The following is a 16,703-nucleotide window of genomic DNA, read 5'->3' as shown; positions in this document are numbered from 1 at the left end:
TGGAGTATAGTTGCTTTACAATGTTGTGTTAGTTTCTACCACACAGTAAAGTGAATCAGCTATATGTATACATATATCCCCTCTTTTTTGGATTTCCTTCCCATTTAGATCACCACAGAGCACTGGGTAGAGTTCCCTGTGCTATACAGCAGGTTTTTATTAGTTATCTATTTTATACATATTAGTGTATATATGTCAATCCCAGTCTCCCAGTTCATCCCACCCCCACTTCCCCCCTTGGTGACCATGTTTGTTCTCTACATATCTGTCTCTGTTTCTGCTTTGCAAATAGGTTAATCTGTACCATTTTTCTAGATTCTACATATAAGCGATATTATACAATATTTGTTTTTGTCTCTCTGACTGACTTCACTCTGTATGACAGTCTCTAGGTCTGTCCACATCTCTGCAACTGGCACTATTTTGTTCTTTTTCTTTTAAAAATTTATTTATTTATTTATGGCTGCGTTGGGTCTTCGTTGTTGCGCATGGGCTTTCTCTAGTTGTGGCGAGTGGGAGCTACTCTTCTTTGCGGTGCGTGGGCTTCTCATTGTGGTGGCTTCTCTTGTTGTGGAGCACAGGCTCTAGGCAAGTGGGCTTCAGTAGTTGTGGCGCACAGGCTCAGTAGTTGTGTTGCCCTGGCTTAGTTGCTCCGCGGCATGTGGGATCTTCCCGGACCAGGGCTCGAACTCGTGTCTCCTGCATTGGCAGGTGGATTCTTAACCACTGCGCCACCAGGGAAGTCCCCTATTTTGTTCCTTTTTCTTTTTTTTTTTTTTTTGCGGTACGTGGGCCTCTCACTGCTGTGGCCTCTCCCATTGCGGAGCACAGGCTCCGGACGCGCAGGCTTAGCGGCCATGGCTCACGGGCCCAGCCGCTCCGCGGCATGTGGGACCTTCCCGGACCGGGGCACGAACCCGTGTCCCCTGCATCGGCAGGCGGACTGTCAACCACTGCGCCACCAGGGAAGCCCTTTTGTTCCTTTCTATGGCTGAGGCATATCCCATTGTATATATGTACCACATCTTCTTTATCCATTCCTCTGTTGATGGACATCTTATAGAAAACCCAAGCAAACTTTGCGGCCGACACAATATATTGTCTCCTTTTTATTTATTTTATTTTTTATTTTAGCTTTTAAAAATTGTCTCCTTTTAAAAACAACCTCAGTTTTTAAACAGGAGTGGAGCCTTTCCTTGGGGAAGAGTCTGGCTTGGCACGCAGTAATTTGAATACGTGTGTTTCTGTTGGATGGGAAGCACCGAGCCAGGCCTGGGATGCAAGGAGGTCCACACATGGTATTTCTCCCCTCATGGTGCTTAGAGGTTAATATGGGGTAAGTTTGATTCTCTTCCCTTATAGCATCTGTGGTAGTATTCAGAAGTGGAAGGACTTCGCAGAAACAGGCACCATCTCATCTGGCGTCTGAAGATCCCAGAGAGAATTTATAGGCAGCAGTAACCAGATATCCAAAAAAAAAATTTTGGGAGCCTGAGCATGGAAAGTAGGAAGAACTGTGCAACAGATATTTTGCTCTGTGCTTGGACTTCATTGCATGAGTTACCGTATTTTCTCATCTTTTGCAGGTATAACTTTGCTTCGAACCTTGCAAATAGCCTATACTTCTTTAAGGCCATTCTTCATAACCCTCATTTGAAATACCTGAACCTCTATGGCACTGGCCTCTCCTATATGGACGTCAGGCAGCTGTGTGAGACGCTGAAACACCCAGTGTGTAACATAGAAGCACTGCTGTAAGTCTCGGGGTTGTCCACGATATTTTTTTTTTCCAGTGTGAACTTTGCAGTTCGAATATGCTCATTTTCTTTCGTGTCTTTGTCTCTTACTTATTTCACCACTTCCATCTCAATATCGGTAGACCTCCTAGTAAGATGAGGATGGATGGATTCTAAAGGACAAGGCTTCCTCTCAGGTCTGTCCCATCTTTCCTTTCTCTGGTACTCACTTGAATTACTTCTCATGGACACCTTATCTGATTCTCCTTGGCTCTGCTCTCAACCGACCATACCAAAACCGTAACTCCAATTTCTTTTTCCTGAAGATAGTCAGAGAAACTTAAAATGAGAAAGTTTACGGATGATCACAAGTGTGATCTTGTAACTGCCAGATGAGAACGTTGAGGCTGGAAGGAAAGTGATTTGCCCAAAGTCATTTCTTCATCTTGAAAATGATCTGGGATGCCCTTAGTGTCACTGGGTGATTTCTTAAACAGGCTCAATCCGTTATTCAGCAGGAAGAACAAAAGGGAGTAACAGAAGTAGCAATAAACAAAAACAACTCATTAAACCGACCAAGAGAATACACTGTTCTCTCCACCAGTAATATGATAATCACATACACTTGGTTAATTTCACCTGTCAAGATTCATCAGGAGAGACAGGGTCCATGAATAAGAGTTGTTTGAACATACAGGCTTGCTATTGACCCTATCTAGCATTCTAGCTGTTTCCGTATCATAACAATTCTTTTCTTCTACACTAGCTCTCTCTACTCAGGGGGCGCTTACAAAATTCCTTAGTATTGGCCCTGTTTCACATTATGCCATTGGCATAGAGTGTTTCATTTTACATGGTTAGCATAAGACTTGGGTAACAGATCTAGGAAACCAGGAGTCAGTTGTACACAGCTTATAGGTAGAATCTTTGCTTCTTTGGGGCAGACCAACTGTGCTCTTGCCTTCAGTTTGGTATTTTGGGAGTGGGAAGTCCTCAAAATCAGGTTCTCTCCAGCCCAATAATTCTCAACAGAGGATAGTTTCATCCTCTGTTAGGAGGTGTCCATATCTAGAGACTTTTTTTTTTTCATAGCAAGGAGGATTTCATTTAAGATGATCGTGGGACTTCCCTGGTGGTCCAGCGGTTGAGACTTCACCTTCCAATGCGGGGGGTGTGGGTTCAATCCCTAGTCGGGGAACTAAGATCCCACATGCCTTGCTCCAAAAAGCCAAAACACATAAAAAATAGGGGCAATATTGTAACAGAGTCAATAAAAACTTTAAAGATGGTCCACATCAAAAAAAAATTTTTTTAATTAAAAAAAAGATTTTGCAGTAGGAAGGAGTTAAGACTATTGCAATAGGAAAGAAAGTTGAACTCACTCTGCTCAAACAGAAGAGGGGTGAGCTAATGGAAAAAGCACTTTAGGGAGGAGGTGGTTCTAAATGATTAGGTCACTAGTGTTTGTGAATTGTGGAGATAGTTTTGATGGTCATGATTACATGGGAAGGATGCTCTAGATGTCTGGTGGGTAGAGCTCAGGGATGCTGTTCAACATCCTACAACACACAGGAAGCCCCCACAGTAAGGAGTGATCTAGCCCACAGTGTCAACAGTGCTGAGGTTGAGAAACCTGCTCTAGCCCATGAGATGTTCTTTTAAGCTGCATTAAGGCTCAGACCAGGGTTTCTCAACCTTATCACTACTGATGATAAATAATCAGACTTATTGAGGTCCAGATCATTCCTTGCTGTGGACGGCTGTCCACAGCATTGTTGAGAAGCACGGGCTCAGGCGTTTTCCTAACTTACTGCTTTCCTAAAGCAATAAGGGATTTGTGAGGAGAGTCGTATAATTACATCCGTGCCTTTACAAAGTCTGGAGCTGGCGGGTGCGGGATTAAGAGCCAGGATGTGGTCCAGGGTCGGTTGTGCATACGCCATTCCACCACATGTGTCTCTCTTGTAGGTTGGGAAAATGTGACATCACGGACGAAGGCTGTGAAGACATCGCCTCTGTTCTCGTCCATAACAAGAAGCTGAAGCTTCTCTCCTTGGTAGATAATCCCCTGAAGGACGAAGGAGTGAGGGTGTTGTGTGACGCCCTGAAGGATCCAGCCTGTGCCCTGGAGGCACTGCTGTGAGTCAGCGTTGGGGAGGGGAGGCCTGGGGGAGGGGGCAGACGGCAGAGCATGCCCATGGACCCTGAACGGTCCAGCAAAATGGAGCAGATACAAATATTTGCCCCCCAGAGGAGCCACGAGGTTGAATTCAAGAGATGTAAGACTAGCCCTTAGACGCCTGGCATCTAATTTGGAGCCCAGTAAATCTTGGTGATCATGAAGAAGGATGATGTCTCTGTAGGTGTACTGGGGGTTGGGGAGAGGGACAGTATAAATAATGAAGAAAAAGGAATTCATTTGATTACTTGCTGGTGTGGGGTTGCATAGGTTCTAGGTTATCGCTGGGAACAACGTCTCCACTTCTTTCTTGTTGCTAAGATATAAAACAAACTGCTTCCTTGTTAGGGGCAAGAGAAAGGGTTTTCTATTTACCCAATGAGGCCACAGGAGAAACTCAGTGCTAAAAAAAAAATGCCTTAAAGTAGGGTACAGGTGCAAGAACACCCAAGTCTATGGAAGCAAATAAGTGGTCTAGAAACAAAACTTTTCTTTGTGTGTATGTGCATGCACAGGTGTGTATGTGTATATAGACCTGTGTATTACATACCCACCCAAAGTGGTATTTACCGTAGAAGGTGAAAATATTATTACTCAGATGACTTTTTAGACTGTAAGGGAAAATCCAAACTAAAATAAGGTCCAGGAACATTAACCATTAAAACCAAACTATTAAAAAAATAAGGAACAAACTCTGCACTATAAAGATTAGACCAAAAAATCTTTAGCGGTACAAAAGAAATGACATATTGGAAGAGGAAAGGATTTGGCTATTAAATCCTGTGTGATATTATACAATAAGTAGAATTAAAGTGTATTCAACAACTGGTCACTTAACGGGGCTGTGTTTATCTAAGAGTTCTTCAAAATACATCATTTAAATTTTTTGTTGTTTTTAAACTTGAATCTTTATTCCTTAAAAATGAAAGACTACTAAAGATGCAAGAAAGTCACTAGTAATTTTAAAAGAAAAAAATGTTCAACCCATTTTTTTAAACTTTATTTTGAACTAGTTTCAAAATAAAAACTAGACTTGCAGAAAAGTTGGAAAAATAGCACAAAAATTCTCTTATAGCCCTTACCCCAATCCACTAATGTTCAACCTATTTTTAGTAGTTAATATTTTTAATATTTAAATGTTTAATACCCTTTTAAACAAAAGCACAAATTTAAAAAATATATTCCACTTGGCCAGAATTCTGCAAAATGGGCAAATTTATAGTATGATCGAAAGCACTAAGTTTTTTTTGCAAAGTAGCTTGGCTAATAAATCAAGAAACAAATGAAAAGTCTATTTAATAATAAACCTCAGAACTTCCAAAAATTTTTGATGCAAGGTGTTAATTCCGTGTAACTTAAAATGGCAGAAAGTATAAAAATACAAATGCAGAGATTCAGGAAATGTATAATTGTAGGGTCATGGAACCATCAGAGATTATATTATGTAACCATTAAAGTCTTAATTTTTTTAAATGTTAGAGAAAGCATATTTCATCAAAAAAAGTAGGAATCAGTTGCTTATTGTCTGATTTCAAAAATTCAAAAACTGAAAGGGAAAACCCACCATGAGTGAGTAGTGTTTGCTAATCAAAGAATTGAGTATACTTCCTGCCAAAGGTGACATTCTGAGATGCCCCTGAAGGGGCCAGGGAGGTAACGGGAGTCGGTGGGTGGATGGGGGAGCTGGTGGAGTGAGGTGAACTGGACCGTGCCTGCCCCACCCAAGGTGGGTTCCTGATCCTTTCCACCTGTTATTTGCCACGTAACCATCTGCTGTGGAGTCCCAGGTATCTGGCTTGTGTGTGATAGTTAGAAGTGTAGAATTCCGCATGAAATGTCAGCTAAACCAACTCTATTCAGAGGTCATATTCAGTCTTGATCTGCCCGGTTGCAACTTGTATCATATGCCTCCCTCTATTTTCTAAATTCCCAATAGTGAGTAGACAAGAACTCATAACCACAAATTTTTTTAAATAACATTTTAAAAGAAGCATGTGAAATAGGATGTTGTCCAGCTATTATAAATAATAAGCACACTGTGTCACAGAGAAGGGATGATTTTGTCCAAGTTCATCCAGCTGGTGGTGATCAGACTTGGAACTGGGATCCGAGATTCCGTTCCCCAGTTTGGGACCCTGTAGTCCACATCCTTCTGTATTTCCACATCTGCTGCACATTTTAATCCTCCTGTTTTTTCTAAGTGACCACGAAGTACAAGAAAGTTTTTACATGGAGTTTCATGAAAATATGACCCTATAGAGCTTAAGTAGGTTGACGGATGAAGTACGTGTGTCTTTGCAGATTGACGTACTGTTGCCTCACCTCTGTAGCCTGCGACTACATCTCCCAAGTCCTTCTGTGCAACAAATCCCTGTCTTTTCTCGATCTGGGGTTGAATTTCCTGGAAGATGATGGAGTGATAACGCTATGTGAATCACTGAAACACCCGAACTGCAACCTAGAGGAGTTGTGGTAGGTCTGGCTGTGATTTGCTTGAATGTCAGCGTTTCCTTTTTGGCTGTGGGCATCCTGGGAAGGAAACAGGAAGGGGGGAAAAGCATGGAGTCTGCTGAAGAAAAAAAAACAAACTAGGCTACATGTTTACCCCACGTGATATTTCTGGGGCTCGCTGGTGGGTGTGTGTCTTGACTATAGGGCTTGTCAGGACTCGGTAGGGTCTGCTACTCTGGAGTTGGGTCTCTGTCCTTGGAGAGACCGGAAATGGAGTCCCAAGTGCCCTCAACTAGCTGTGTGAACTTGTGAGGGTTCCTCACCTCTCCCCAAGTGTAACATGAGGATAATTATATTTCCCACCTCAAAAGATGGAGGTGGGGTGGTGGGATGAACTGGGAGATCGGGATTGACATATATACACTCCTATGTGTAAAACAGATAACTGATGAGAACCTGCTGTATAGCACAGGGAACTCCGCTTCTCTGTACAGTAAAAACTAACACTGTAAAACAGCTATACCTCAATTAAAAACAAAGATGGAGGCGACCACTGGGAATAATGCACATAAAGTGCTATCATCGCTGGCTGGCCCATCGAAGCACGCAGTCAACAGGCACAGCCTGAGGATCAGTCGTTCCTTTTACCGGGCAGATGAGGTAAATCGGTAAACGAAACCCTTTGTCGTCCCTGTTTCCACGGAGTGGCGTGCACACACATCGATACACATACACCCACGTGCAGGCACACACCTGTGAGTGTGAAGTTGCCAGTATGTGTGCATATCTGCATCTATCGTGGTTTCTCAATCAGCACTATTGACTATTTTAAATTAATTTTTATTGGAGGAGAGTCGATTTACAATGTGGTGCTGGTTTCTGCTGTACAGCAAAGTGGATCAGTGACACATATATCCGCTCTTTCTTATATTCTGTTCCCACAGAGGTCATTACAGAGTATTGAGTAGAGGTGCTGTGCTAGGCAGTAGGTCCTTATTAGTTGTCTATTTTATATATAGTAGTGTGTACAGGTCAATCCCAATCTCCCAATTTATCCCTCACCCCTCTTTTCCCCCGGTAACCATAAATTTGTTTTCTACAACTGTAACCCTATTTCTGTTTTGTAGATAAGTTCATTTATACCCTTTTTTAAGATTCAGCATATAAGCGATATCATATGCTATCTGTCTTTCTCTGTCTGACTTACTTCACTCAGTAGGACAATCTCTAGGTCCATCCATGTTGCTGCAATGAACATAGGGTTGCACGCATCTTTTTGAGCTATGGTTTTCGCCAGATATAAGCCCAGGAGTGAGATTGCTGGGTCATATGGAAGCTCTACGTCATGAGCTTGGGGGCAGGAGATACATAGGAGATATAATATGAAATGCTCAGTGAAGTCCTCAGCGTGGTGACATTTGTACAGAGACTTGGAGGGAGTAAGGGGGCAGCCCCGCTGGTATTTGGACCAAGAGTATGACAGGCAGCAAGAGCAGAGGCCCCAGGGGGAGAGACCAGGCAGCACAGGAGAGACAGGAGAACTGCAGGGAGCCTGGGCGGAGTGAAGAAAGTGGAGAAGTGGAGACGTTGTTTCATCTCTACCATCATCATCATCTTAGGAGTACATGAGTATTTCTACCTTTACAGGAATAAGTGAACATAAGTGAAGCCATTCCAGATTGGACCTCATGATCGTATATATTTGTGTGTATATGGACCTCATGATCGTATATATCTGTGTGTATATGGACCTCATGATCGTATATATTTGTGTGTATAGGAGAATTTTGTGTATTTTTTTTTCTCCAGGTTGGTGGGCTGTTGCTTCACTTCTGTTTGCTGTGTGGACCTCGCTGCTGTTCTTATTCACAGTGAGAAACTAAAAACCCTGAAACTAGGGAACAATAAGATATATGATGCTGGTGTCAAACAGTTATGTGAAGCTTTGAAGCATCCTAAGTGTAAATTAGAGACTCTTGGGTGAGTGTCCAGTGATGTTGGGAAAGCTTACCTACTTCAAGAAGAGGAAAAGCTAGAGGATTAAAGGGATGAAGGGGAAGCATGTTTGAAAACAAGTGTGTCTGGAACAATCTGATAAGTAAAATGCCAGCCGTGAAACCAGGGTTTGCTCACGGCTGGCACGGCTGATATCTGGGGCTGGGTGGTTCTTTGCTGTGTGGGGAAGCGGGCTGTTCTGTGCATTGTGGGATGTTTAGCTGCATCTCTGGCCTCTCTCCACCCATGAGATGCTAGTAGCACTCCTGGTGTGTGTCAGATGTCTCCAGACACTGCCACATGTGCCCCCGTGGAGGAGGACGTGTCTAGATGGCAAAGTCTCCTCTCAGAGGCGTGGAATCCGCATTTCGAGGTGGTGTTTCCCCGTGCAGGTTGGAGATGTGTGAACTCACCTCTGCCTGTTGTGAGGACCTGGCCTTGGCTTTCACTCTCTGCAAATCACTGAGGTGCATGAACTTGGAATGGATTAGCATGGACCGTGATGGGGCGGTGGTGCTGTGTGAAGCCTTGATCAGGCTGGAATGTGGCCTGCAGACGCTTGGGTGAGTGGACACTGTTTCCCCCGGTGGTGAGTGACCTCAGAGGGAGGTTAGACTGCCGTGGGTTTGCCCCGCATGGGCATGGTTCACATTTGGGCTGGAGATTTCTTTGCTATGCGGAGCTGTCCTGTGCATCACAGGAGGTTGGGTAGCATCTCTGGTCGCTGCCCACACGTTCCATTCCCCGGGACACCTCCCTCCGGTCATGATGATCAAAAATGGAAACTTCAGGGACTTCCCTGGTGGTCTAGTGGTTAGGACTCTGCATTTTCGCCGCTGTGGCCCTGGTTCAATCCCTGGTTGGGGAACCGAGATCCTGCAAGCCACGTGGCCAATAAAAACAAAACAAAACAAAACAAAAAACTTGAAAATTGCGGAGAGACAAGATTTTAATTGTTCAATCAAAAGAGAGAGATTGTGCAATATGATAGAGGTGTTAGTTAACGCTGTGGTGGTAATCATTTTGCAATACGTAAACGTATCAAACCAATGCATTGCACACCTTCACCTAACACAATGTTGTATGTCAATTATATCTCAATGAAATTTTAATTAGCTAACTTTTAAAAAGAATGCCTATCGCATCTATTCCCTGAAAATTTTTTAAAGGCTCCTGGCATTGTCAAATGTCCCCCGAGAGGCAAAATCACCCCCAGGCAAGAACGATGGCTTTCCTGTAAACACCATCTGCTGTCTACCTTGCCCACAAAGACGTAACCCCAGCTCAGAGCTGGAAGGGGTTCCGTAAAGGACCGAGCGGAGTCTTGACCCAGAAGTACATTTCCTCAAGAGTAGCAGTTAATATTGTTTGGAACATTATGTTTGCATTTAGAGTGTGTGTAGTTGATGTCTATAGAATGAATATGTGAATGCCTTCCGTTTGCCCCGACCCCGATGACCTGCAGAGGATAAACAAAACGGTTCACATTCCTCTTCCTCACTTTCCTAGTCTCTAGGAAAGTTTCGTGCACTCTTTGCACAGTCAGTACAACTCTCCCAGCCGTTTCTAGGAAAGAGTGGAGAGGAAGTAGCCACTGGGGTGTAGAGAGGCCAACCATCATGGGTCAAGTCGAGAAAACTCTTTTTTTTTTTTTTTTTGTATTTTCCCAGCCTGAATAAATCTTCCTATGATGAGGAAATTCAGATGCTGCTGACAGAGGTAGAAGAGACGAACCCCCAGCTGACCATTTCACACAGTCTCTGGACTGATTACGAGCACAGGATCAGGGGTGTGATTGGCTGACAGGGAAGGTCCTGAAGTAATCTTCTCACAAAGGCTTCCCTTTGGTCGCAATGGGCGTTTCTCCTCCTGACACACCCTGTCCTGTAAATTGTTCGCCAGGGCAGTGGGGACTGTAATTTCAGAGCTCTTCCTTCACAGTATTCTAGCAATATGATTGTGGGATGTGCTGTCTGTGCCTAAGTCCTCTATGCCCCATCTTTAAAGTTCCCATCCTGCCTCACAATGTTTAGAAGAACAAATACATTAAATGGGTAAACACTTGGGAAAGCATGACTTTATTTTCTTACCGGACGTCTTGGGATGTAGGAACTTGGATTTGAAGGAAGCACAATTCTCTGACACTTCTGACATAGAACTGCTGCTAGAATGTATCTATAGATTTTAGAATTTATTCACTACATCTAACATCCCAACAGGACCTTTCATTTTTAGTTTGTTCATATTTACTTGTCATCAGTTTTCTGGTTTAGTAAAAAAGTATATTTCCAGATCACTACTTATCCTTTAGCATATGCTACTCCATTTTTTAAAAAATTCGGTATTTTTCAAATGTATCTACACAGTTTAATTCAATGTTTTCTTTTTCAAATACACATTAATACCTCACTGTCATCATCAAACATTGCCTAATTCTCTGTTGCCTCTACAATAAATTATTAATGCCTTACTGGCCCTATATAGAGTTTTATTTTTGTTGAGTATAATACATTTTAAAGATTTATTTTATTGAAGTGTTAGTTGATTTACAATGTTGTGTTAATTTCTGCTGTCCAGCAAAATGACTCAGTTATACATATATATACATTCTTATTTTTAACATCTTTATTGGAGAATAATTGCTTTATAGTGTTCTGTTAGTTTCTGCTGTATAACAAAGTAAATCAGCTATATGCATACATATATCCCCATATCCCCTCCCTCTTGCGTCTCCCTCCCACACTCCTTATCCCACCCCTCTAGGTGGTCACAAAGCACGGAGCTGATCTCCCTGTGCTATGCAGCTGCTTCTCACTAGCTATCTGTTTTACATTTGGTAGTGTATATATGTCCATGCTACTCTCTCACTTCGTCCCAGCTTACCCTTCCCCCTCCCCGTGTCCTCAAGTCCATTCTCTATTCAGTCTGCGTCTTTATTCCTGCCCCTAGGTTCTTCAGAACCATTTTTTTTTTAGACTCCATATATATGTGTTAGCATATGGTATTAGTTTTTCTCTTTCTGACTTACTTCACTCTGTATGACAGACTCTAGGTCCATCTACCTCACTACAAATAGCTCAATTTCGTTTCTTTTTATGACTAAGTAATATTCCATTGTATATATGTGCCACATCTTCTTTATCCATTCGTCTGTCGATAGACACTTAGGTTGTTTCCATGTCCTGGCTGTTGTAAATAGAGCTGCAGTGAACACTGTGGTACATGACTCTTTCTGAATTATGGTTTTCTCAGGGTATAGGCCCAGTAGTGGGTTTGCTGGATCATATGGTAGTCCTATTTTTAGTTTTTTAAGGAACCTCCATACTGTTCTCCATAGTGGCTGTATCAATTTACATTCCCACTAACAGTGCAAGAGGGTTCCCTTTTCTCCACACCCTCTCCAGCATTTATTGTTTGTAGATTTTTTGATGATGGCCATTCTGACTGGTGTGAGGTGATACCTCATTGTGGTTTTGATTTGCATTTCTCTAATGATTAGTGATATTGAGCATCCTTTCATGTGTTTGTTGGCCATCTGTATATCTTCTTTGGAGAAATGTCTATTTAGGTCTTCTGCCCATTTTTGGATTGGGTTGTTAGTTTTTTTGATATTGAGCTGCATGAGCTGCTTGTAAATTTTGGAGATTAATCCTTTGTCAGTTGCTTCATTTGCAAATATTTTCTCCCATCCTGAGGGTTGTCTTTTCGTCTTGTGGTTTCCTTTGCTGTGCAAAAGCTTTGAAGTTTCCTAAGGTCCCATTTGTTTATTTTTGTTTTTATTTCCATTTCTCTAGGAGGTGGGTCAAAAAGGATCTTGCTGTGATTTATGTCATAGAGTGTTCTGCCTGTGTTTTCCTCTAAGAGTTTGATAGCGTCTGGCCTTACATTTAGGACTTTAATCCATTTTGAGTTTATTTTTGTGTATGGTGTTAGGAAGTGTTCTAATTTCATTCTTTTACATGTAGCTGTCCAGTTTTCCCAGCACCACTTTACATTCTTTTTCATATTTTCCATTATGGTTTATCCCAGGATTTTGAATATAGTTCCCTGTGCTATACAGTAGGACCTTGTTGTTTATCCATTCTCTATATAATAGTTTTCATCTGCTAATCCCAAACTCCCAATCCATTCCTCCCCCATTTTTAATAAACTTTATTTTTAGAGAAGTTTCATATTCACAGCAAAATTGAAGGAAAATACAGAGGTTTCCCATAGACCTGCTGACCCTACACATACCCCTAGTTTGATCTAAAGAGTTGACATATAGTTTCCAAAGATAATCCAATGCTGCTTGTGTTGTTTTTGTTCTACCACCATTGTTTAAACTGGAAAGTTTATTCTAAAGATAATATGAAAACGCAAAAAAATATAGCATATCCAAATCGATCTTTAAAAATTGAATGACTTGTCATAATTAACATTCATATGATTTAGGGTGAATCTTTTCATCCATCTTGTGAAGTTTCTCTTTATTATTTTGCCCAATTTGCCATTTGGTTTTTGGCCTTTTTCTCATTTTTAGAGCATTCTGATGCTATCCTTCTATCTGTCTTATATATTAAGGTCCCCTGAATCCTGTCTGAATGTCTAGGAATACTACTTCCTGAGATAAATCCTCAAAATAGAGACGGAAAGACTGGTTGTCCAATGAGAGACAAGGGAGCAGTCCTCTTTTTTTTTTTTCTTTCCTTAGTTTTTTTGGCCATGCCACGTGGCTTGTGGGATCTTAGTTCCCCGACCAGGGATTGAACCCGAGGCCCTGCAGTGGAAGCGCTGAGTCCTAACCACTGGACTGCCAGGAAGTTCCTGGAAGCAGTCCTCTCTGGGTGATATATGTAGCACATCATGTTCCCCAGTGGAATCAGGTGGACATTAGGGATGCTCACGGATTCTGAGGTGGGATACACTAACTTTACATGGAATACCCTCCAGGCTTAAAAGACCTGGGGCTACCTGTAGCAGGAATCGTGGTATTTAAGGGAGAGGCCAGATTCCAGATCAAATGGAAATGTTCAGTATGAGCCAATCATAGGTGATAGTCTGATTTGAGAGACATGAGAGCATTGACCAAAATGCCCATTGGGAGTTCACGGCAGCACTATTCACAATAGCCAAGACATAGAAGCAACCTATGTGTCCATCGACAGAGGAATGGATAAAGAAGAGGTGGTACATCTATACAATGGAATATTACTCAGCCAGAAAAAAGAACAAAATAATGCCATTTGCAGCAACATGGATGTACCTAGAGATTATCATACTAAGTGAAGTAAAGCCAGACACAGAAAGACAAATATATGCTATCACTTATATGTGGAATCTAAAATATGACACAAATGAACTTGTTTACAAAACAGAAAGAGACTCAGACATAGAAAACAAACTTATGGTTACCAAAGGGGGAAGGGTGGGGAGGGATAAATTAGGAGATTGGGATTAATATATACACACTACTATATATAAGATAGATAACGAATAAGAACCTACTGTATAGCACAGGGAACTATATTCAATATTTTATAATAACCTGTAAGGGAAAAGAATCTGAAAAAGAACATATATATATAATGTATATGAACATATTATATATATTATACATATATATATCTGAGTCACTTTGCTGTACAGCTGAAACTAACACAACCTTGTAAATCAACTATACTTCAATTAAAAAAAAATTTTAAAAATGCCCATTGGGAAAAACCATATAGTTGTATAGTAGTGTAAAAGGAACCCTAGACCCAACCTCTAGTTCCAACTCCACCATAGATTACAACTTTGACTCTGAACTTCCACAGGGAATGTGGAAAACTTTCCTGCCCTCTGCTCAGCTGCTCATGTAGATCTTCTCAGTAATTGCCAGGAGTTGTCACTAATCCCCAGACGTGGGTGACGGTGGTGAGCACTGAGGATAAGGTTTTCTCCTCACTGGAGGTGTCCCAGACTCTCCACGCAAACAGTGTCACCTCTACTACAGCTGACATAATAATGGCATCTCTGTGGGGAGATCGGGTCCAGGCACCCTGTCCCTCTAACTATGGCCCATCCTGATTGACAGTTCCCTGCACAGAGCGCTGGAGCCAAGTCCAGGCAGGCGACTGCTTCCTTGTGTTCAATCTCAGGGCAGAAAGCAGGACAGAAGGGCTCTCCAACAGGAGAGGAACTCAGGGCTGTGCTGTTAGCACAATTGGGCAGGACAGGTGCTCACCCTGCCTTGTCCTGGGGTGCCCCATTCATACCCTAGCTGGGCTGGTATCTGGTGGGCATGTGCTGGGGAGTGTTGCAGGGTGAGACCGCGATGGTGAGATTCACTGTAGGTCGTTCAGTCCTAGTGTTGACAATAGAGAAGAAAGGGTGGCGTCTCTTTGGAATCTCAGTCAGTCGTGCATGACCAGAGCCACTGAGCAACTCAGCCGTGTGCAAAAGTGTCTGCTTATTTTCTCAGACCTAACAGATGTTTTGGCTTGAGTGTGAATACATATGGGAAAGTGATGTGCAGATTCTGGGTTATAACTTCAAACTCCTGACACATCAGATAAGTTCCACTGACATATATTTACTTACATGCACAGACAGCTATTCACAGAGAAAAACTGTGTGTGGTAAAATGACATTATGTTTCTTTTTTGTTTCTTTTCTGAAACCTTTTGCAGTAGGACGCAGTTGACTCAGTGTTCCTCTAAAGATTTGGGGGGTCAGATTTTTCCTATGTTCTGTATTATGTGTGTGTGAGGCACCAAGGGGAGAAAGAAAACATTGAATGAGAAGAACTCTTAAATTTTCCAGTGTCAGAAAGAGTGTTACCGGTGGAGCGTACCTGACCTATCCTTCCCACTTTACATTTTAATATCCTTCCCTCCTATTCTTAGTAGTGAAGGATAATCAAACAATATTTACTATAGTTTTTACTACTACTTCTGCTAATGCTAGATTAGAACAAACTTTGTTCAAGCCACTATGATCAACAGTGAACATGAAAAACGTGTTCACGCCAGCCTTTTTTTCTGTTTTTTTTCAAAATGAAATAATTTTTTTTCTTGAGAAGAGCTTTGATTATTATTTTTTTTTACTAGAAAAGAATTTTTAATGTTCCTTTAAAAAGGCACCATGTAGTGACAGGCATCAGTCATTCCTTGTCCCATTTGACCCCAAACTTTCCACCCCCATTCCTGGAAAATGGAAGAGGGTGACCCAGAATTGCGTGAGTTCAATCACTGCCCTCTGGCTATAGAATATGTATGATTATATTGTTTTCAGATTTTTTCCCTTACAGGTTATTACAAAATATTGAATATACTTCCCTGTTCTATACAGTAGGTCCTTGCTGTTTACCTGTCTTATATATAGTAGTGTGTATCTGTTAATCGCAATCTCCTAATTATCCCTTCCCCCACCTTTCTTCCCCTTTGGTCACCATCAGTTTGTTTTCTATGTCTGCGAGTCTCTTTCTGTGGCAAATGGAAGTTATCTTCTGATGCAAATAATTCCAACATGCACAACCATATGGACAGGAGTTTTGAGGTCTCATTTTCATTTCACTGTCACGCCAGCCTTTGGATCTATGTTCTGCATTAATGCCTACTTTACATTTCTTAGGAGGAATAGAGACACAGAGTGATAAATAAAATTCCCCAAGTCGGACTAAGCTAACAAGTGATCTTGACATAAAACAAGAACTCTCTGGTCCAGAGGCTGAAATTTTAACATATGCATGGCTTCTACCCACTGTGCTGTTAATACCCCATATTATAAATGAGGGAATAAGGTTTTGAGACTTTAAAGAGGTCCCAGCACCAGTGAGGGGGCAGTCAAGAAAAAGATCTGGTGAATCACAAGCTGACGGTCATAAAATCTTCACTGTGCCACTTCCCACGATTTTGCATAGATCGTCACAAGACACACCCGATTTTCCAGAAGAGGAGGGAATTTTGGGAACTCTGGGATTTTTTTGCAAATTCTTATCTCCTTTCCTATACCTGACAATGGCTTCTGAATCCTACAGAAATATTACAGATTACTGCCTCTGGGACACATGACTCCCTAAATCAGAATATGTCAGCCTTTGTGCTCTGATGGAAACTTGTTATTCACTCATGAGGGCTCAGATCAAACTTTAACATGACACCTTAGGTGCCGTGGGTGATTTTGAGCTCAGATAGCTAGCTGACTCTGATTTGTAAAACCCAGAACAAAGTAAAAAGTCCGAGAAGATGTAGGAACACAAAAGCTAATGAAGGTGTAAAACGATCTGCTGTGTAATGGATCTAACATTCAAAATGTTAATTTTTTAAATTTAAAAAAATATTCATATTTATTGCATATTTTCAGGTTTATAGTATAAA

At 41.7% G+C, this 16,703-nt stretch overlaps 1 protein-coding gene across 1 annotated transcript in view; it reads left to right on the top strand.

Annotated features, from left to right (window-relative positions):
• Positions 1–16,703, top strand: part of NLRP9 (NLR family pyrin domain containing 9) — a 63,091-nt gene that overhangs the window by 15,481 nt on the left and 30,907 nt on the right. Inside the window, 6 exon segments of the mRNA XM_070044337.1 lie at positions 1,587–1,754; positions 3,705–3,875; positions 6,217–6,387; positions 8,176–8,346; positions 8,754–8,924; positions 10,032–10,152. Coding sequence (XP_069900438.1) covers positions 1,587–1,754; positions 3,705–3,875; positions 6,217–6,387; positions 8,176–8,346; positions 8,754–8,924; positions 10,032–10,152 — 973 coding nt within the window.

Source organism: Globicephala melas, chromosome 19 (genome assembly GCF_963455315.2).
Source record: "Globicephala melas chromosome 19, mGloMel1.2, whole genome shotgun sequence".
NCBI lineage: Eukaryota > Metazoa > Chordata > Mammalia > Artiodactyla > Delphinidae > Globicephala > Globicephala melas.
This window is presented reverse-complemented; position numbering and strand designations above follow the sequence as displayed.